Genomic DNA, 22,402 nt, shown 5'->3' with positions numbered 1-22,402 from the left:
ATAGTTCAATTGTAGTGCCAGTTAGAAGTGCAAAAAGTGTGGGATTACAACTGTTGTACAGTAGCAATGTTCAGACAGTCCTGTTATGGTCATTCCACTTATACTATCGGTCCCTTTTTTTTCTTTTTACATTGAGAAAGAAGTCACTAATTCCTGTAGAATGGCTCCTTACAAAGATCAACAGCAAAGAATACACTGCAGGAGTGAACTGCAAGCAGACTTCGTTGTGTAGAAAATCGGAAGTGAAAAAGTGCTGGCCAAACTTCCCTCCTTTTCTCCCCCCTCCACACATACATATATATATATATATATATATATACAAAAAGGAACCTTCAATCTCTTAGCCATATTATACGTGAAAAGGAGAGTAAATCTACACCTGTTATTAGTGATCAGAATAAGCTGGGTGGCAGCAGCAGCCTCAGAGTCAAGCGAGAAGACTAAATATGGCTCTGTTTTATTTAATAACTGAGTATTATAGAGCATTGAAATGCAGTATACACCAGGGCTTTGAAGGAAGGCAAAGCAAAAAGTGAGAGAAAAAACCCCCAGAGGAAATAGAGAGAGAGCTTGAGCGAGTAGCATGAAAACTTGGTGGTGGTGGGGGGGGGGGGGGGGGGGGGAGATAAAGCAGCTCTAGCAATGTAGCACTTCCTCTGGCATATCTCACAGTATCAGAACTGGAAGGATGGCGTCTCAGACGGTGCACCACCACAACCCCAGTGTCAGTAGTGGAAAGACAGAACCTTCCAGCAGCACTGCAATGCTTTCTCTAGTACAAGAGTCCCCAAGATTTCAAATGAGGGCTGGACAAGGGTAGGAACTGCCTAAGAGAAGGGTTTGCTAAGCTGGAAGTATGGAGGGAAGGGTAATCATGTCTGGTCTGTCAAATGGTTTCCACTCTTGGTGGGGGGAGGGAGGGAGGAAACAAAGCTCACAAGGATGGAGATACAGCAAGCCTCATGGTGGAGCCACAGCTCTACCACAAAATATTGCACAAAAAATATTGCAGCATGCTCTAATCAATCAGCATGCAAATTACTGCCGTGTTAAAATTAAGGCAGTATGCACAGCTCATTGATGAATGTCACCTTTCCTGTCAGTGCCTGAGCAGTGATTGGCTCAGGCAATGACAGGGTGGCATTTAAACAAACAAAAATCAAAACATACCAGCTTGTCCCTTCTGAACCTATAATCCTGTGGAAGCATAGCAGAGAGAACCTGAGGCTGTTCTAAAATTAAGCCTGTCGCCAAGACCCTGAAGCAGCAGCACAAAACGCTGGCCAACATCGGCTTGGGGGCAGAGAGGTGAAGACAGCAGGATACAGCACAAGAGTTTCGATTGCTGATGACCAGGAACACTGCCTTATCTTGAGACCTCTAAATTGCAGCCCATCTGGGTGATCAATTGATTAGCCCTTATGCACTGAAGTGAAGTGAATAACGCACAAGAGAACATTGAACATTGAAGTAAATAAGAGAAAGACATTCTCACATAAATATTTGAATAGAAAATAAAAAAAGAATAAAACAGTGCAGTTGGTCCAGAAGGTTTTTTTTGGGGGCCAATGATGAAGAGAGGATCAAGTTGATCTGGTTAGCTCTTTTAGATATATACTATCCAGGAGCTCTTTGAGGCCTTTTTCCTTCCTGAAATAGGATCTAGTGGGACAGGCATGAGCATATGTTTTGAAGGTGTTCCAAAATTTATGCACGTAGTTATAGAATACAGGCTGGTGCGCTTATATCTGCGTGCCAGGATTTACACCAGGTTTCACTGACATAAAATGGGCATGTGTAGATATAGGCGCTATTATATCGACTAAGCATGTACTATAAACCGTGCCTAAATATATAGACTATGCTTAGTCGAAAATGAGTTCCGTACGGATTTTTCAGGTGCCATATATAGAATCTGGCCCTAAGTGACTTGCCCAGTCACAAGGAGTGCAGTGGTAATCAAGCCCGGTTTAACAGTCAGATGATGTCACAAGCCGAACAGCTTTCAATCACGGGCACAGTCCTACAACCTAGATCTACAGATATGCAAATGGATAATGAAATCATAAAAACAGCAAGAGTATCCCCAAGGGCATCAAGTGTTATCAGATCAAGATTTCCAGGTATTTCAATGGAGAATCCCAGTAACAGAATATGCAAAAGATTGTTTAACGCTGGCCTTTGATTATATCAGCCAGCTCAAAAGCCAAAGTTGTCTACCAAGAATATTACATGGCTATATTTATGGCAGAAAGTAAGCCAAGAAATGGACAGCTAAATAGTGTGAGTGTATTAAGTTTTTACATGAAAGTGCCTTCACATAGCATCCGTATATATGTGAGAAACTATCAAACCATAAATACAAACCCAGGTTTGTTATACTCAAAGAAGAACAGGAACCAAGGTCATGGTTCAGAATGTAGCCTCAGGGCTGGTCAAGCAGGGTTATGAATTATGCCTAAGAAAACAACAACCAAAGGAACTGTTTATTTGAATGTACTGAAAGAACCCCCCCCCCCCTTCCCCAAACTTCATTCACAATATTACCCATTTTCAAGACAATGGTGCACCTTGCCATTGAACAAAAGCTTTAAGGGCATGGTTGGCTCAGGAACAAATACAACTAATAGAACCCTGGCCAGGAAACAGCCTTGATTTGATCGTCACTGCAAACGTATGGACAGTGATGAAACAGAAGGCAGACATACACAATCCAGCTTCTGAAGCAGACCTAACATAATGGCCCAAAGCTTTGTGGACCCAAAAGACAACACAAAAGTTCTACAGAAACCTGGCATGAGAACAATGGCTAACTGTAAACACTGACAGCAGAAAACTTTCTGTAGACAATGATGGAAGGAGAATATATAATAATTTTATTAAAAAGCACTGTGTTTTCTACACCCTTCTTTGAATGTGTGTTATACAAGCAAAAAAACAACAACCCATGATTGTATATATACACACATCTTTAACACGAATTACAGTAAAAATGTTAAACTTATCCTGGACCAGATCAGTCTCCGTTATTAACTTTCTTCAACAGTGTTGCCAAACAATGCCACAGAAGTAAACTAAAAGATGCACAATTAATCAGTATTAAAACAAGATCGATGCACATAGCAACAGAGAACACTGACTGTACCTTTTACAATGAAAGAAATGCTACTACAAAAAATCTTCTTTAGAAGACAGAACCTCGCTATATTTTTAAACAGCTAGAAGAATTGTATTAGGAATATTCAGTTACTATAGGCAGCCCACTGAAAACACTACTAGAAATATGACCAAGAGCCAGAAATTCATAAAGAAAATGTCGGAAACAGTAAAGTACGTATCTTCTCCTTTCAATTCTGGTGGGAAGGGAGATACCACTAACCCCTTTCCCACCAGGGAGGTGAATTTATAAGGCGTGGTCTGCACAATGTAAAGTGCAAGAGGACCTACATAAACTATCTGGATCCATTTTTTATGAACTGGCAGTACTATTCTGAACAAGTTTGCTCCTAGGTGAATAGAAGGAGAGGAACTGAAAGAGCATGAAAACTAATGTTTTACGAGTAAAATATTTAAACAAGGGTGAGCATAAATGTTCACCAGACATGCACAGTATGCATAGCACGCTCCATTGTGAGTACTGTTTTAAAACAGCAAAATAAATTCAAAGCTCTGGATTGAACACCAGGCCACACAGCAATCTCCAATCCCCGTGGAATTACAGTATGTTCATTTTCTGTACTCCTTCCTTTCCCTCCCCCAAAGCAATTACTGTATGGGTTTAATTTCCCCAGATTCCTCAGCCTGATTTTGATTCCTCATTCACCACTCTGCGATTGTAAGTGGTTTACATAAAAGGAGATACAATCTCTTCCCTTCTACTCCCTGGTTTAGGGCAGCAAGCTGAAATATCAGATTTTTCCAAATATTCAGCACTGGAAAAAAAAAAACAACACCAACAACAACCTGGGGCACCAGACTGCCTTGTTAGAAAAGCTGAGCCACAAAGCTAAAAGAAGAAGCTGTAGCCCTGTAGCCACAGCTGAAAGGGGGGTCTGGAAAAGTCATTGTCAGCCAGGGTGGAGAAACACAGCATCCTCAGGAATGGAGAGAATGAGAACTGTCCTGGGCCAAAATAAGCAGAGAATCAACACCCCATAGCTACTCCAAACTGGAAGGAAAAGCCAGAGCCAGACATAGGAATCAATGGTGATCAGGATAGGTAGAAGCAGCTGCTGGGCTGCAGAAGGAAAGCAGTGAGGGGGCAAACATTTAGAATGGAAAAGGAAAGGGAAAAAAAAAAAAAGCAAACGAAAACAGTTAATAAAAGCTATAAAGATTTTTTTTGTTTCTCTGGCTCCTACGAATTTTGGCTGGTGCCTAAGTTTTCTAAAATTGCCACCCCTGAGAACTTCTACTGTAAAAGGAAGACTAGTTGCTATTAGGTGTACTTTCAAATTCTCAGTTATTCCAAAGGGCCAAAAGAAAATATTTGGCACATGCAAGATGCAGAGCCTACTTACATTCTACATTATTTGATTCTGCTCTACCTACTCCTGCCTACAAATGGCATTTCATCCTCCTAATTAAGCAACTTTTATTAACCTCCCTATGGACTTTACTTCAAATATATTTACTTGTTTTTTTTTTCCTTTTGTCTGTCAGTTAAATCAAATTACAAAATCAATTCCTATAAGAGAAAAGAAATGCAATGCTACTATTCATTGCTTAGATGAATTAAAAGCAGCCAGCTCATCAACATTATATCCTTTGACTAACTCCATGGAGGGAGAGGGAATCAGAAATAGAGTCTCTGGAAAAAACTTGCTGTCTCAGAATCATTGCTCACTGCTTAAAAACAGTAACATGATGGTCATGGCACAGCAAATCTTGACATCTCTGTTCAAAGGCTGTTTTCACAGTCCCTACCTTCTGCATATAACTGAAAAGCACCATCTGTGCATTTCCAAAATGGGAAAATTAGGTTCTTACCTTGGTAATTTTCTTTCCTTTTGTCATAGCAGATGAATCCATTACGAATGGGTTGTGTCCACCTACCAGCAGGGGGAGATAGAGAGCATTGAAAATTATAATGCCTCTTGGCCAGCTAGCTCCATCTGCCTCTCAGTATTTGAAGCTTCCAAAGCAGTGTTACACTGCAAAGTAGAATAACATGAACTTTCCTCACAGCAAACGAATGCCCCAGAACAGGAGCAGTAAGTAATTCAAAGGAGGGACGAACTCAACCTCCTGTAACAGAACAGAAATCCTGAAGACTGTTTTCCAACTTCTCCCAATGAGGGAACATATCTACAGGAAAAACTGAACCCAAAACAGCATCAATCAATCAATCAATCAATCAGGGCAGGCTCATGGATTCATCTGCTATGACTAAAGGAAAGAAAATTACCAAGGTAAGAACCTAATTTTCCCTTCAGCAGTAGATGAATCCATTACAAATGGGATGTATCAAAGCAATCCCTAGATAGGGTGGGAACAGGCCACACCACACGCCAGCACTTGTGCTCCAAAACGTGCATCCCTCCTGGCAGCCACATCCAGCCTGTAATGTCGGGCAAATGAGAGCTTAGAAGCCCATGTCGCTGCAAGGCATATATCTTGAAGAGAGAGTGCTCCAGTTTCAGCCCAAGAAGAGGAAATCGCTCTTGTGGAATGTGCCTTAAAGGCTTCAGGAAGCCCGGCTAGACAGCAGATATGCTGAAAAAAATAGCTTCTTTGAGCCAACGAGCCAGAGTAGCTTTAGACGCTGGAGATCCTCTGCAAGGACCTGACAACAAAACAAAAAGGTGATCAGAGGTCCTGAAAGCATTTGACATGCGCAGATACTGCAACAGAGCCCTTCACACATCTAGAAGGTGCAACTGCAGAAATAGGTCTCGACAGGACAGCGCCTGGAGCTCAGACACCCATCTCGCTAATGTAATGGCTACCAAAAAGACCGTCTTTAGGGTCACATCCTTCTCCGAAGCTCGTCTAAGCGGCTCGAAGGGCGAACACTGAAGGGCCTTTAAAACTAACCCCAGGTTCCAGGCCAGACACGGAGCCCGCACGGGAGGACGGAGCCGAAGCACCCCTCTAAGAAACTGTGCCACCTCCGGATAAGCAGCCAGGGAAAGGCCAGCCACCTTCCCCCGAAAACATGCTAAGGCTGCAACTTGAACACGCAGGGAATTATAAGCCAAGCCTTTTTGTAAACCATCCTGCAAAAAGTCAAGTATCGGCGAGACAGAAGCCCACATGGGTGTAACCGCTTTAGCAGCACACCAAGCCTCAAACTGGCGCCAAATCCGAGCATAGGCAACGGAAGTGGAATGCTTGCGGGCCTGAAGGAGAGTGGAGATTACCTTGTTGGAATAGCCCTTGTCTCTCAATTGAGCCCTCTCAATAGCCATGCCGTAAGACCAAAGCGGCAGGCGTCTTCGATGGTTACCGGACCCTGTGACAACAGGTCCGGTACCAGAGGCAAAGGAAGGGGAGCCTCTACCAGCATCCGCTGGAGGTCAGCATACCACAGCCGCCTGGGCCAATCCGGGGCAATGAGAACCACCTCTCCTTGATGTAGCCGAATCCGCAGGAGAACTTGTCCTATCAAGGGCCCAGGAGGGAACACATACAGGAGGCCCTAAGGCCAGGGTTGAGCCAAGGCATCCAATCCCGCCGAGTGAGGATCTCTCCGTCTGCTGTAAAGCACGAGACTTTGGCATTTGCGCTTGACGCCATAAGATCCGTTACGGGGGTCCCCCATTTGGCACAGATCTGAAGGAACACTTCATCTGCCAGTTCCCACTCCGCTGGGTCAATTTGATGCCTGCTCAGATAATCGGCTTGCACGTTGCTCTGACCTGCAATGTGAGCTGCTGACAGGAACTGCAGATGTAGCTCGGCCCAGTGGCAAATCTGCGCAGCCTGCGCGGCCAGTGCCCTGCACTGAGTGCCGCCTTGTCGATTTATGTAGGCCACTGCTGTCGTATTGTCCGACAGAACTCTGACAGCCAGTCCCTCCAGGGTCGTGTGAAAGGCCAGAAGCGCCTGGAATATCGCTTTCAACTCCAAGCGATTGATGGACCACTCCGACTCCTTGGGTGTCCAGAGACCCTGGGCATGCCTTCCCTGGCAATGTGCACCCCAGTCCTGCAGGCTGGCATCTGTTACCACCAGGCACCAATCGGGAAGCGCTAGCAGCAATCCTCGCCGCAGCATGCTGTCTGAGAGCCACCACTCCATAATGAGCCAGGCCGCAGGGAGCCACGTGAATCTGCGCTGGTAATCCTGAGATATTGGAGACCATTGTTGAAGCAGGGAACAATGCAGAGGTCTCAGGTGCACTCTCGCCCATGGCACCACTTCCAAGGTGGCCGTCATCGACCCCAACAGCTAGACTATGTCCCAAGCTCATGGGCGAGGCATCCTCAGGAAGACGGACCTGGTCCTGAAGCTTGCACCGCCTTTGCTCGGGTAGAAAGACAAACCCCGAGGCTGTGTCGAACCGGACCCCCAAATATACTAGAGATTGAGGTGGGGTCAAGAGACTTTTGGGTATATTGACGACCCAGCCCAGAGACTGCAGTACTGAGACCACTCTGGCTGTTACATGATGACTCTCTCCTGCAGAGTCTGCTCTGATGAGCCAGTCGTCGAGGTACGGGTGAATCCGGATACCCTCTTGCCTGAGAAAGGCAGCTACTACCACCATTACCTTGGAAAAGGTTCGGGGAGCTGTGGCGAGGCCAAAAGGCAAGGCTCGAAACTGGAAATGTTTTCCCAACATCGAATAAACTAATGTTGCTGTCTCTCTTATATGGTTCAACATAATCAATACTCTAGCCTAGCTTCATGACAAACACACAATTATGTTAAAATATTATAATTATCTGACTATTATATTTTCAATGTTTTTTCTTGAATGTAAGCCACATTGAACTTGAGCTTGTTTGGGATAATGTGGGATACAAATGTCATAATACTACTACTAATAAATTACAAGAGATCAAGACAGGCAGCAATATCTGGCAAAATTAAGAGAAGCTGGGAAATGTAGTCAGGCAAATAAAGATGGAAATAAAAGGAAAACTACTAAAACAGTTAGGGCCTCTTATACAAAGCTGACCTAGTGATGCTCGTGCAGCAAATGAGAGGAAGCCCATAGGAACTGAATGGGCTTCCTCTCATTTACCATGCAGGAATTGCTAGTATGGCATTGTAAAAGAGGCCCTAAAACAAGGGGACATATTGTTTTATTTTATTTTTAAATGCATTAGTAACAGGAAGAAGTGCAAAAAAGTGGCAGCGTTAAGATTGAAAGTAGGTAAATCAAGGAGTGTCAAACTGAAGTACTGGGGGGGGAGGGGGGCTGCAAGCCAGTCTGTTTTCAGGCTACCCTTTATGAATATTCATATAACTACCCTAAAATCATTAATTTCAATATCCAACTAATTCTATATGTTTGTTCAAAAGTTCTTAGAACATATATAACAAACTTTTAAAAAGACTGCCTCCTCTAACCTTTAACTGTAATCACATTATATTAGAAAACATACTCCATTAGTAACTCTGCTGTTTAGTCATCCTAATTGTTGTTAGTGTTGTATCCTTATTCTTCTGTAAAATTCATGTATTGTACTTTTCTTTTATAATTCATGTAAGCCACATTGTGCCTGCAATTGTGGGAAAATGTGGGGTAGAAATGAACCATAAATAAATATGCAACACCAATTTCTATTCTAGACACAATGCTGCTACTCTAGATGTCTGCAATCCAAATCTTCTATAAATTAACTCCAATCATCTCTGATCAACTTTCATGAGACACAAAGATCTATATATATAAAAGGCAAGACCATCTATATATATAAAAGACAAGACCATATAAAAGGCAAGACCAACGTTCTATGAAGCCTCCAGCCGGAAGTGTGAAGCGCCAGAGATATCCGGTTTCCCCATGAGTGAAGGAAAACAGCACAGCACGAAATCCCTCTCTCTGTAACAGTGAAGGACTCAGAGGGGGAGGGGAGAGAGATGCCCTCACTCTCTCTGTAACACAAACACAGAACAGCAGGAAACTTAACAGTGAAGGACTGGACTCCAAGGGGGGAGGGGGAGTGAGAGAGAGAGAGGGCAGAGGGCAGGGACACACACTCCCTCATGCACACTGAAGAAAACCTTGCTAGCCCCCCCCCCCCCCCCCCCCATTTCATTTGCATCAGAAACGGGGCTTTTTTACTAGTTGATTATATTCTCCCTTTGATGCTTGGGCACTGTTGATGTTGCTGAGCAATAAGTTGGCAAACTAATAGTCCTCCATCTCTAACAGGTTCGAGTGACAGGCTGCTCCCAAACTTAATTGGCTGCTACAATTGGCCAATTAGTTTTGTAACTGACATTGTGTTGGGGCTATTGGAAAAGATTTACCTTTTTGCAGATGATACTAAATTCTGCAACACAGTAAAAACATCCCAAAAGGTTTGGAAAATATGAGGGATCTAGAAAGGAGTGAGTCTGGCAGCTAAGATTTAATGCTAAGAAATGCAGGGTCATTCATCTGGGCTGTAAATACCCAAGGAAATGGTACATTACAGGGGTGAACTTCTATGAGAATAAGAAGTGGACCTGCAGGTGATCACACCTGATGATCTTAAGTTGGCTAAACACATTAATACAGCAACAAGAAAAGCCAGAAAGATGCCTGAGTGCATTTCGCCCCCTTCATTCAACAAACAGTGCTTGCTAAAGTCTCCAATGATCTGTTCCTGGTCACATCCAAAGGTCTCTATTCTATCCTCATCCTTCTCGATCTATCTGCTGCTTTTGACACTGTTGATCACAGCCTACTCCTTGATAAGCTGTCCTCACTTGGATTTCAGGGCTCTGTTCTTTCTTGGTTTTCTTCTTATCTCTCCCAGCGAACCTTTAGTGTACACTCTAGTGGATCCTCTTCTACTTCTATCCCACTGTCAGTTGGTGTACCTCAGGGATCTGTCCTGGGACATCTTCTTTTCTCCATCTATACTTCTTCCCTTGGTACTCTGATCTCATCCCATGGTTTTCAGTATCATCTTTACACTGATGACTCCCAGATCTACCTCTCCACACCAGAAATCTCAACTGAAATCCAGGCCAGCCTGCCTGTCTGACATTGCTGCCTGGATGTCGCAGCGCCATCTGAAACTAAACATGACCAAGACTGAGCTTCTTATCTTTCCCCCTAAACCAACCTCTCCTCCTCCCCCATTCTCTATTTCTGTGGAGAACACTCTCATCCTTCCTGTCTCATCAGCTCGTAACCTTGGGGTCATCTTCGACTCCTCACTCTCCTTCTCTGCACATATTCAACAGACTGCTAAAACCTGTCGTTTCTTTCTCTATAATATCAGCAAAATTCGCCCTTTCCTTTCCGAGCACACTACCAGAACCCTCATCCACACTCTTATCACATCTCGCTTAGACTATTGCAACTTGCTTCTCATAGGTCTCCCACTTAGCCATCTCTCTCTCCTCTTCAATCTGTTCAAAATTCTGCTGCACGACTAATATTCCGCCAGGGTCGTTATGCTCATATTAGCCCTCTCCTCAAGTCACTTCACTGGCTTCCTATCCATTTCCGCATACAGTTCAAACTCCTCTTATTGACCTATAAGTGCATTCACTCTGCAGCTCCTCAGTACCTCTCCACTCTCATCTCTCCCTACATTCCTCCTCGGGAACTCCATTCACTGGGTAAATCTCTCTTATCTGCACCCTTCTCCTCCAATGCTAACTTCACACTCCTTTCCTTTTATCTTGCTGCACCATATGCCTGGAATAGACTTCTTGAGCCGGTACGTCAAGCTCCATCTCTGGCCGTCTTCAAATCTAAGCTAAAAGCCCACCTTTTTAATGCTGCTTTTAACTCCTAACCCTTATTCACTTGTTAAGAACCCTTATTTTATCATCCTCACTTTAATATTCCCTTATCTCTTGTTTGTCCTGTTTGACTGTCCTAATTAGATTGTAAGCTCTGTCGAGCAGGGACTGTCTCTTCATGTTCAAGTGTACAGCGCTGCGTACATCTAGTAGCGCTTTAGAAATGATAAGTAGTAGTAATAGTACTAGTAGAATGACCAGCAGAAAAAACATAGATGACCACAATTGGAATACTGGAAGTCCAGAAGGCAGCTACTAAAATGGTTGATGGTCTTTGTTATAAGGTACATAAGGAGGAGAGGCAGGAAACAGAAGGTATGATGGAGACATTTAAGTACCTTCAATATCTCTCTATATAAAAGGCAACCCCAATGTTCTGAAGCCTCCACGAAAGTTGAGGCGCCCGAAATATCCGGTGTGCACTGGAGTGTCTGCACTGCCCTCGCGTCAAAACGTCATGACGTCGAGGGCGGAGCTATGACACTCGACAAGGGCCGAAACGGAAACGCCACAGCGAACAAGACAAGTAGCTCGGAGGGACGGAGGGAGGGGGCCCCTTGCTAGCGCCCGTTTCATTCCGCTCAAAAACAGGCATTTTTTCCTAGTATAAATATAAATGGGAGACAGGCATTTTTCGATAGAAAAGAGGCTCTTGAACAAGGGGTCAAAGAAAGAGGTAAAACAGGAGTCAGTAGTAATCTTTACAGAAAGGGTAATGAATGTGTGGAACTGCCTCCCAGTGGAGATAAGGACAGTATCAGAATTCAAAAATACAAAATCTGGATTGTTGGTTTGCATGGACTGGAAAGGCCACATGGTCTTTTCCTGACATTTCCTGTTTCTATCATTCACGCACTCACACACACCACTAAGCCCAAAACAGCTAACAACAACCAAACAAGAGAAACAATTTATATTGTCCCTGTACAAGTCGTTAATGAGGCCTCATCTGGGGTACTGTGTTCAGTTTTGGAGGCCTATCTTGCTAAAGATGTAAGAAGACTTGAAGCAGTCCAGAGAAAGGTGACAATAATGATATGCAGATTGTGGCAAAAGACATATGAGAAGAGACTGAAAGACCTGAATATGCATACCCTAGAGGACAGGAGGGTCACGGGAGAGATGACAGACGTTTAAATACTTGAAAGGTATTAATACAGAAACAGATATTTTCCAGAGAAGGGGAAATAGTAAAAGTACAATACATAAATTGAGGTTGTGAGGTATTAGACTTAGGAGTAATTTTAGAAAGTTACTAGTAAAAAAAGCCCCGTTTCTGATGCAAATGAAACGGGGGCTAGCAAAGGTTTTCTTCAGAGTGTGCATGTGGGAGTGTGTGTGTCCCTGCCCTCTGCCCTTTCTCCCTTCCCCTGTGCTGTCTGTCCCCTTTGCTCTCTGTCCCCTCCCCCCTCTGAGTCCTTCAGTGTTAAGTTTCCTGCTGTTTGTTTGTGTTACAGAGAGAGTGAGGGCATCTGCCCTCTCTCCCCTCCCTCCTCCGAGTCCTTCACTGTTACAGAGAGAGCCGATTTCGTGCTGTGCTGTGTTTTCCTTCACTGTTTGTGTTACAGAGAGAGCGAGGGCGGGGCAGACACTCATGGGGAAACCGGATATCTCTACCACTTCACACTTCCGGCTGGAGGCTTCATTTACAACATTGGTGGTGCCTTTTATATATAGGGATTTTTCATGGAGTGGGTGGTTGATGCTTGGAATGCTCTCCCAAGGGAGGTGGTGGAGAAAAAAAAAACTGTAGCAGAATTCAAAATGGCGTGGGATGAACGAGGATCTCTAATTAGAAAATGAATGGTATAAAAAACAAAACCTAAAGGGTTGCATATGTGTTTACATATCAAGTGGTGCTCAGGTGGCAGCTCTGGCTGTATCAACTAAGGCTGGTATTGGGCTGGCTTCTATGGTTTGAATGCCGCATATAGCAATCCAGTTTAGGATGGGCTGGAGAGAGCTCTGTCGGAAACTCCAGTAATTTGGAATGTGAGGACAGTGCCGGGCAGCTTTTACGGTGTGTGTCCCACAAATGGCAAGACGGATTTAGATAGGCTTTGACGGCAACTCCAGTAGTTGGAACTAAGGAAACAGCAGGGTGGACTTCTATGGTCTATGTCCCAGAAACAACAAAGACAGACAGATCAAGTATATAATATCATGTTCATTGGTGATATGATAGAGGTCTACAAAATAATGAGTGGGGTAGAGCGGACAGATGTGAAGTGTTTGTTTACGCTTTCTAACAATAATAGAACTAGGAGACACAAGATGAAATTAGAATGTGGTAGGTTTAAAACAAATTGGAGAAAGTTTTTTCTTTACTCAGCGCATGGAACTCATTGCCGGAGAAGGTAGTGACGGCAGCTGGCCTTGCTGAGTTTAAAGGGGGTCTGGACAGATTCCTGAAGGAAAAGTCCATTGATCATTATTAAATTATGGGTTTTTGCCAGGTTCTTGGGGCCTGGATTGGCCGCTGTCGGAGACAGAGTGCTGGGCTTGATGGACCTTTGGTCTTTTCCCAGCATGGCAGTGCTTATGTACTTATGTTGATTTAATCTAGAATTGAGAATGAATGTTACTGTTGGGCAGACTGGAAAGACCATTCAGGTCTTTACCTGCCGTCACTTATTGTGTTACTATATATTTAAAAAAAAAAATTAGATTGCTTCTCCTTTTCAGAAAAGGGCAGACAGGAATAAAGATCCTCCTTCCACCTTAGTGGGGAGTGGGATCTCCTGCTGGCTCTGGAGGTAGAGCATCAGTTTGCCTAGCAACGCTGGAAGGCAGAAAGAAGATGCTTCAAAGACATATTAGAAAGAAGCAGTTGCAAAGCAGGGAGGAAGGTAGCACATAAAAATGCATCTCTGATTTCACTGCAGATTACGCACGATGCACATAAAAGCTTAACAGAAATGTAATGTCTATGCTGCATTTCCTTCATTTCAACTAATAGAATGTCGTTCATTTCAACTAATAGAATGTTGAGTACAACAAAATATTTTATACTCACCTAGAAATCTCTGGTATGCAAGTAATAAATTATCATAAGAACATAAGGTCTATCAAGCCCAGTAGCCTGTTTCCAACAGTGACCAATCTAGTACCTGGAAAAATACCTGGCAAATGAGTAAAACATCTTAATGATAGCTTATGGACTTTTCTTCTAGCAAAGTATCCAAGCCTTTTTTAAACTTCAGTGGTTACCTTTTGTGGCATGGTCCCATTTTATTTTTTTTTTTGTTACATTTGTACCCCGCGCTTTCCCACTCATTGCAGGCTCAATGCGGCTTACATGGGGCAATGGAGGGTTAAGTGACTTGCTCAGAGTCACAAGGAGCTGCCTGTGCCTGAAGTGGGAATCAAACTCAGTTCCTCAGTTCCCCAGGACCAAAGTCCACCACCCTAACCACTCCATAATTTTAAACTATGTACTATGGTTTTTTGCTCCCTTTATGGGGATGCTCCATCATATTTGATTGGGTCCCCCCCCCCCCTTTTAAATAGACAACTAGTACAGGGTCAGGTTGTTTTAAAATTTCCTTCAATTGGTTCAGTCTGCATTTTTGTCTTATAAAGCTGCTTCAGTTTGGAATTCCGTTCTTTAAGGGACTATTTGTAATTTAGAAAACAATTAAAAACTTTTGTATTTAAAAATTGGGGGTTGATCTATATTTTAGATTGTGATGTAATGTTTGTAATTCCCGGATGGGTTTTTTTAAAAATTTTTTTATTGTGATCCGCATGGAACTGTAAAGGCTTTTCTGGAATATAAAACTGATATGTAATATAAAACCTTGCTAAGCTAACAACTTTAATCAAATTCTCTGGCAACAAATTCCAGAGTTTAATTACATGTTGAATGAAGAAATATTTTCTTCGGTTTGTTTAAAATTTACTACTTAGTAGCTTCATTGCGTGTTCCCTAGTCCTAGTATTTTTGGAAAGAGTAAACAAGCAATTCACGTCTACCCGTTCCACTCCACTCAGTTTTTTATAGATCTCTATGGTATCTCCCCTCACCTTTCTCTTCTCCAATCTAAAGAGCCATAGCCTCTTTAGCCTTTCCTCATAGGGAAGTCGTCCCATCCCCTTTATCATTTTTGTCGCCCTTCTCTGTACCTTTTCTAATTCTGCTGTATCTTTTTTGAAATGCGACAACCAGAATTACACACAGTATTTGAGGTGCAGTCATACCATGGAGCAATAAAAAGACATTATAATATTCACATTTTTCTTTTCCATTCCTTTCCTAATAATTCCTAACATTCTATTTACTTTCTTAGCTGCCACTGTACACTGAGTAAAGGGTTTCAACGCGCCATTAACAATGACACCTAGATCCTTCTCCTAGGTGGTTACTCCTAATGTGGAACCTTGCATCATCATGTAGCTTTAGTTTGGTTCCTCTTTCCCACATGCACAGCTTTGCACTTGCTCACACTAAATATCATCTGCCATTCAGATGCCCAATCTCCCAGTCTAGTAAATTTCTCTTGCAATTTTTTTATAATCCTCTTGTGATTTAACAACTTTGAATAACTTTGTGTCATCAGCAAATTTCTTTATTTGACTAGTTATTCCCATCTCTGCATCATTTATAAATGTTAAAAAGCAGTGATCCCAGCACAAAACCCCGTGGAACTCCACTATTTACTCTTCTCCATTGAGAATACTGACCATTTAATCCTACTCTATGTTTTCTATCTTTTAACCAATTATTAATCCACAATAGGATACTACCTCCTATCCAATGACTTTCTAATTTCCTCAGGACTAGTTCATGCAGACTTGATGGACCATTCAAGTCTTTATCTGCAGTCACTTACTATGTTACTATGAACTACCTTTATCCACATGTTTATTCGTCCCTTTAAAGAAACGTAGAAAAAAGTAAATAAATCTCTAATAATGGAGAAGTAGCCTAATAGTTGGAGTAGAGGTCTGGGAACCGGAAGGGCCCAAATTCAAATCCTATAACAGCTCCTTGAGGCCTTGGGCAAATCACTTAACCCTTCATGCCTCAGGAGAAGGAAATGGCAAATAGAGAGCTGAAGAAAATGAGTAGTGGTTGTGCAGGGCCTAGTATCTGAGTCTCAGTGTGCCCCTTCCTACGGGCCCTCTGACATCTAAAAGTAAAAGCAGTACAATCCAGGCCCAGATGCGTTGGGAGCCAGGTTCTAAAAAAGTTATACAGTTCTGTATCACAGACAGTCTCCAGGAGCCCCACAACCGAAACATTCTTCCTGTGAGCTCTATTTTCCTACTCTTCCAAGTCTGTCACAGAGCTCCCAGTTGGCCTGCCATGCACACAGCCTCATCCTCGCGCTCTGAGACTCGTCATTCCATCTCCATGAGCCTGTGGAAATGCGCGTCAAACTTTTTGTTGATTTCGTCCATCGTGGATTGCAACTTATTTAAGCAGTCCTCCAGTGCTGCCATTACTGTCCAGGAGATTTCCTGAGCCCATTCTCCCACTGGCACTGTGACCATCATGGTGCCCTCCACCATCTTGGGTTCCTTCAGTGATGCTTTACTCTGGGTTAGTTTAGAGTGCTTTACAGGCATACCACATTCCAACCGCTCAAATCACTCATTGGGTTAGATTCCCCATGGGGATGGGTAGGGACGGATTAGATTCTCACAGGGATGGGCGGGGACGGGTTAGATTTCTGTCCCCGTGCAACTCTCTAATGGCAAACCACTCCTATATCACGCCAAGAAACTCACAAACGGGGAGGGGTCTCTCACTGTGTGATTGCCTAAGTCAAGTCTGACTCAAGGATACATCTGGATCTGGAATAAGGGTCTCTCTTCCATGCCAGAACAAATCCTGGGAATGCATACAGGCATTCACTGGTGGCATGCATGATCTACAGACTAAAATGTATGAACTGAACAAAGCCAGCAACAGCATGATGCACAGAAGTGACCATGTAGTGATAATTTTGTTCCGGATCATATTGTGTCACCAATACAGAATCTTTTTCAGCTGTCCACCAAACACATGGCTTTCCAGGATTCTTTTCACGACTCCACCAATGGCAGGCTGCCCAAGGAGATAGCACTCTTGATTGCTAGTGTGTGTGGGGGGGGGGCCTTTATATTGTAACCATATGGAGAAGGGAGGAAGAGCCTGATATTGCAACCCCATGAGCCAGCACCAGCAACACTCTTCTGTGCAGCAGAATAAGAGCATGCCATCATGGTCCAGGGGTCTGCATTCCTCTCTGCCCAAAAAATAAGAAAGAAAACAGGGGAAGAGCAGATTCAATAAGGTGTGCCAGAATGGAGGGAGACTGTACTGGGAATGGGCTAGGGCGAGTGAAAAACAGGTGAAGGTCTTGGAGAAGGAGAACACCTCCCCCCCCTCCCCCATCACCTCCATATGTTCTAAAGCACCTCTTTTGAAACTCATCCCTGACCACAGAAAACAAGCCTAAAAACATGACAGTTTACTTATGTAGCACACATCTTTCTGCTACTTCCAGCAGAGGATCTCGACAAAACCATAAAAAAGTTATCACAACAGAACCCCCCTCCCTCGAAAGATGGAAAAAGCAGTGTTAAGCTGTCCCAAATGGCACACAGACACTAAACAGAACATACAGTGGTGGAAATAAGTATTTGATCCCTTGCTGATTTTGTAAGTTTGCCCACTGACAAAGACATGAGCAGCCCATAATTGAAGGGTAGGTTATTGGTAACAGTGAGAGATAGCACATCACAAATTAAATCCGGAAAATCACATTGTGGAAAGTATATGAATTTATTTGCATTCTGCAGAGGGAAATAAGTATTTGATCCCCCACCAACCAGTAAGAGATCTGGACCCTACAGACCAGGTAGATGCTCCAAATCAACTCGTTACCTGCATGACAGACAGCTGTCGGCAATGGTCACCTGTATGAAAGACACCTGTCCACAGACTCAGTGAATCAGTCAGACTCTAACCTCTACAAAATGGCCAAGAGCAAGGAGCTGTCTAAGGATGTCAGGGACAAGATCATACACCTGCACAAGGCTGGAATGGGCTACAAAACCATCAGTAAGACGCTGGGCGAGAAGGAGACAACTGTTGGTGCCATAGTAAGAAAATGGAAGAAGTACAAAATGACTGTCAATCGACAAAGATCTGGGGCTCCACGCAAAATCTCACCTCGTGGGGTATCCTTGATCATGAGGAAGGTTAGAAATCAGCCTACAACTACAAGGGGGGAACTTGTCAATGATCTCAAGGCAGCTGGGACCACTGTCACCACGAAAACCATTGGTAACACATTACGACATAACGGATTGCAATCCTGCAGTGCCCGCAAGGTCCCCCTGCTCCGGAAGGCACATGTGACGGCCCGTCTGAAGTTTGCCAGTGAACACCTGGATGATGCCGAGAGTGATTGGGAGAAGGTGCTGTGGTCAGATGAGACAAAAATTGAGCTCTTTGGCATGAACTCAACTCGCCGTGTTTGGAGGAAGAGAAATGCTGCCTATGACCCAAAGAACACCGTCCCCACTGTCAAGCATGGAGGTGGAAATGTTATGTTTTGGGGGTGTTTCTCTGCTAAGGGCACAGGACTACTTCACCGCATCAATGGGAGAATGGATGGGGCCATGTACCGTACAATTCTGAGTGACAACCTCCTTCCCTCCGCCAGGGCCTTAAAAATGGGTCGTGGCTGGGTCTTCCAGCACGACAATGACCAAAAACATACAGCCAAGGCAACAAAGGAGTGGCTCAGGAAGAAGCACATTAGGGTCATGGAGTGGCCTAGCCAGTCACCAGACCTTAATCCCATTGAAAACTTATGGAGGGAGCTGAAGCTGCGAGTTGCCAAGCGACAGCCCAGAACTCTTAATGATTTAGAGATGATCTGCAAAGAGGAGTGGACCAAAATTCCTCCTGACATGTGTGCAAACCTCATCATCAACTACAGAAGACGTCTGACCGCTGTGCTTGCCAACAAGGGTTTTGCCACCAAGTATTAGGTCTTGTTTGCCAGAGGGATTAAATACTTATTTCCCTCTGCAGAATGCAAATAAATTCATATACTTTCCACAATGTGATTTTCCGGATTTAATTTGTGATGTGCTATCTCTCACTGTTACCAATAACCTACCCTTCAATTATGGGCTGCTCATGTCTTTGTCAGTGGGCAAACTTACAAAATCAGCAAGGGATCAAATACTTATTTCCACCACTGTAGCAAATGGCACACCAATGTATGCCAGAGATGAATATCATATAGAAAGGCAGACATATGTAGGAAAATGTTCATGGGTGGATGATCTCCATGAGTCACAGCTGATTTCCCCACCCTTCATCAAACATTAGAGCATCTTCACCTTATCTATTCTGCCTCAGCACCAGGTCAATCTGAAAAATGTCCAAAAAGGACACTCTTTAGTAGACCAAGTCCAATGGCAAGGCAAAGTCTAGCACACACTACAGCAGCATACTTTGGGCTCATCAGCAATGTAAAAGGACCTTATCCATCTGACATCACACAAAACACACAAGATACACTAAACTTGCTTGATTTGGGAGGAGCAAATAGGAATGTAGATGAGAAATGTCTTGGGATTTGGCAGGAAAATACTGGCCTCAGCAGCCATCCTCTGCCCACAGGCAATGAGCAAGAATATCTAATGCTACACTGTGTTAGAACACATTACACTGGCTTTTGAAGGACTTGCGTTCATTTTTGCTATGCACAGCAAAGAAATATCCAATAATTTCTGGTGATTCAAATTGCAAGCTTTAAAATGAAGCAACAAAATGTGTAAGTGGCAAGAGCCACATTTTGGCCTCAAAAAGGTGTTTGTATATAACATGGTTATTTCCATTATCCACGTGTACTAGACTATAGCATATAACCCTGCACAGCCATTTAACAGAATGGAGTGTGCAGCGCATCCAAGCCTAGAGGCACTATACCAACTGTATGTATGAGGGTTGTGTTGTAAAAGGTAGCAGGATACTTGCAAGAGAGGAATAAGTGGTTAACACCTTTGTGCATAAGTTCCAATGGCAAGAATCCCTTAGCCTTCCTGTTCTGTCAGGGTTTGTGAAATTTTGAGGCTATAATAGCAATATGGGTGTTGAACCTGCACAATGTGAAAATGATCCCTTCAGTGAGAGGACAACTGTGAATGAAAGATACAGAATAAAAGACCCTGTAAGTAAAACCAGAACAGGTTTCATTTGGACACATGCTGATCTTGCATGCCAACAGCTCCTCTTGCCATACAGCTTGCTAAGGCAGTAGCAGTTCATGACTAACACAATTTTTTTTTACAGGAATGCTGGGATTTTCCCCATTCATAAGAACTAAACCAGGGCAAATAAGTTTTTCAGACAGTATGCAAACAAAATGATTTGAAGACAGAAGTGTGGGCAAGCATTTTCACTGTGGTTTCCCCATCTTTTTCAACAGGCAGCTGATACCACACAAATGAGTTTGCATGGCCAATAAGGATGAGGCTTATGGGCCCGACATGTCATACTTTCACTGCAATTGTCCTATGTTCAGGCTTTCAATATCAGAAATTTTGTATTTACTACCCTGCATGAAGATTAATCTCAACCTCCAAAATTGGCTGAAAGGAACTCTAAACAGCTAGAATTCTGCTTCTAAATGCAGTGGGAACAGGCAAACAAAAACAGAAGATTATTCTTCAGCTTTAAATTAATACTCACATGCCACTTGAGAACTGCGAGCCACCAAGAAAGCCGTACTTATCCGTTCTTCTGTACGCCATGCCATTTATCTCAGAGTCTGAGCCCAGAGAACTGGTGTCATCCAAGTGGGTAAGTGATTCCAGTGTCCCAGACATCATGCTCACTGAATCCAAATAACTAAGGGTATCTGGGGCAGGTGGCTGAGACCTGGGGGGTGGGATACCAGGCCCCAGGCTAGAAAGAGATCCCATGACATTCCGCAGAGTAGGATGCCCTGCTACTCCCAGTGTTGGAGGCAATCCTGATTCTACAACCAGCTCAGATGTTACTGTAGGGCAGAGACTAGAATATAAAGTGGATTTAGGCGCTATGGGGTAGGGGACAGAGGATGAGGGGGATCTGGGATGGTTGCAGTCTGGCTGTCCCAAACCACCAGGCAATGGTGGTTTGGATGCAAAGTTGTGCTCTGGACTGGAGGAGACTTCCGATGGCTTAACCTTAGAATCAGAATACAGGCTAGGCTGGATTTGAACATCAGCAGAACGTTTTGGACTGGTGGATTCCAGTGATGGTTGGCTTTCAGAACTACTCTTGGGGCTAGCGAGTTCCATCAATGGTCGACTCTCAGAAGCAGTTTTGGGGCTTGTGGGTCTCACCAATGGCTGCATCTCAGAGGAAGGCTGCATTTCTTCTGGACCTACCACCCCCTGGCCTTCAGCACTGAACTTCAGGGTAGAGTTTGATACCACCACATCCTGGCAAACCATAGGCGTAGTCCCTGCAGCAACTAAGCTCCTTCCGGGGCTAACATTAACTAAACTTCTCATCTCCACATCCTGGGAATCGCTCAGTGGACTAGCACCAATTATGTCATTCAACGTGCCATCCTGAGACTTTATTAGACTGGTGGAGGCCATTACATCTATCTAGACAGAAGCACAATGCAGATCTCTCGACTCTTCATCATGTAGTTCCCACGTTAAAACTGTATCCCTTGTTCCCGAGCTCTGTAAACCTCTATGCAAAATGATGCTAATCACGTTCCTTGGCACATCTTCTCTTACCGGACTTAAATCATTACTAGAATGCCTTGATAGTAACTCCAGAGAGAAGGGTGGGATGCTAAAAGAACGTCGATACGGGAAGGGGGTGAAGTCTCACTCCAACAAAATTGCCACCCTAGCCAGTACCTCCCTATATTCCACCGCAATTACCGCCGCTCTCCTTCCTTCACACTGCCCGCAGGCATCGGCCCCTACAGGCGCGGTACGGGCGGAACCAGCAGTACAGACAGTTGAGATAATGGCTGCGCCGCAATGCCTCTCGTTCCTCTGCTGCGCAGTCGCACGTAAACGTCACCGGCACTCTGATGTCACACGTACTCTATCGCTGTGCGATGCCAAAAGGTAGAGCCGCCCACTATCCGATTGATAGGATAATCTGCCAGAAGTTGTGATGACATCACGGAGGCAGGCACTTGAGCAGTTGACTTGAGCACTGTCTGAATTTCTGAAATGATTCAGAGAAAGGGAAGGCAAACGTAGAGATGGTAGGTTCGTTGCTATGCTGGTGGTAGCACAGCACTGTATTGAGTGTTTAAAACTTTAAGTCCCAAAGTGTATGTCTTTTCGTACAGACAAGAGGGGGAATAAAAGGGTGCCCGTTTACTTTATCCGTTACTTATATCCCGCCAGAAACTGCTAATTCTAAAATATGAAAGATACAATGTTTAAATCAGCGTGACAAAACTAACAACTGCAATTAGACTGAACTTTTATTATCTAGAAGCAGTGTATTTTCAAA

General features: G+C 43.8%; 1 protein-coding gene across 1 annotated transcript in view; it reads right to left on the bottom strand.

Annotated features, from left to right (window-relative positions):
* TBC1D10B (TBC1 domain family member 10B) overlaps positions 1-21,923 on the bottom strand; it is a 141,610-nt gene extending 119,687 nt beyond the window's left edge. The window contains exon 1 of the mRNA XM_030209494.1: positions 20,618-21,923. Within this exon, the coding sequence (XP_030065354.1) occupies positions 20,618-21,516 (899 nt within the window). The 5' untranslated portion in view covers positions 21,517-21,923. The remainder of the gene's footprint in view (positions 1-20,617) is intronic.
* Between the last annotated feature and the right edge of the window lie 479 nt (positions 21,924-22,402).

The sequence above is a fragment of the Microcaecilia unicolor genome, chromosome 7 (assembly GCF_901765095.1).
Source record: "Microcaecilia unicolor chromosome 7, aMicUni1.1, whole genome shotgun sequence".
In the NCBI taxonomy this organism is placed as follows: domain Eukaryota; kingdom Metazoa; phylum Chordata; class Amphibia; order Gymnophiona; family Siphonopidae; genus Microcaecilia; species Microcaecilia unicolor.
The sequence above is the reverse complement of the archived record's forward strand: the minus strand, read 5'-3'. Positions and strand labels throughout refer to the sequence as shown.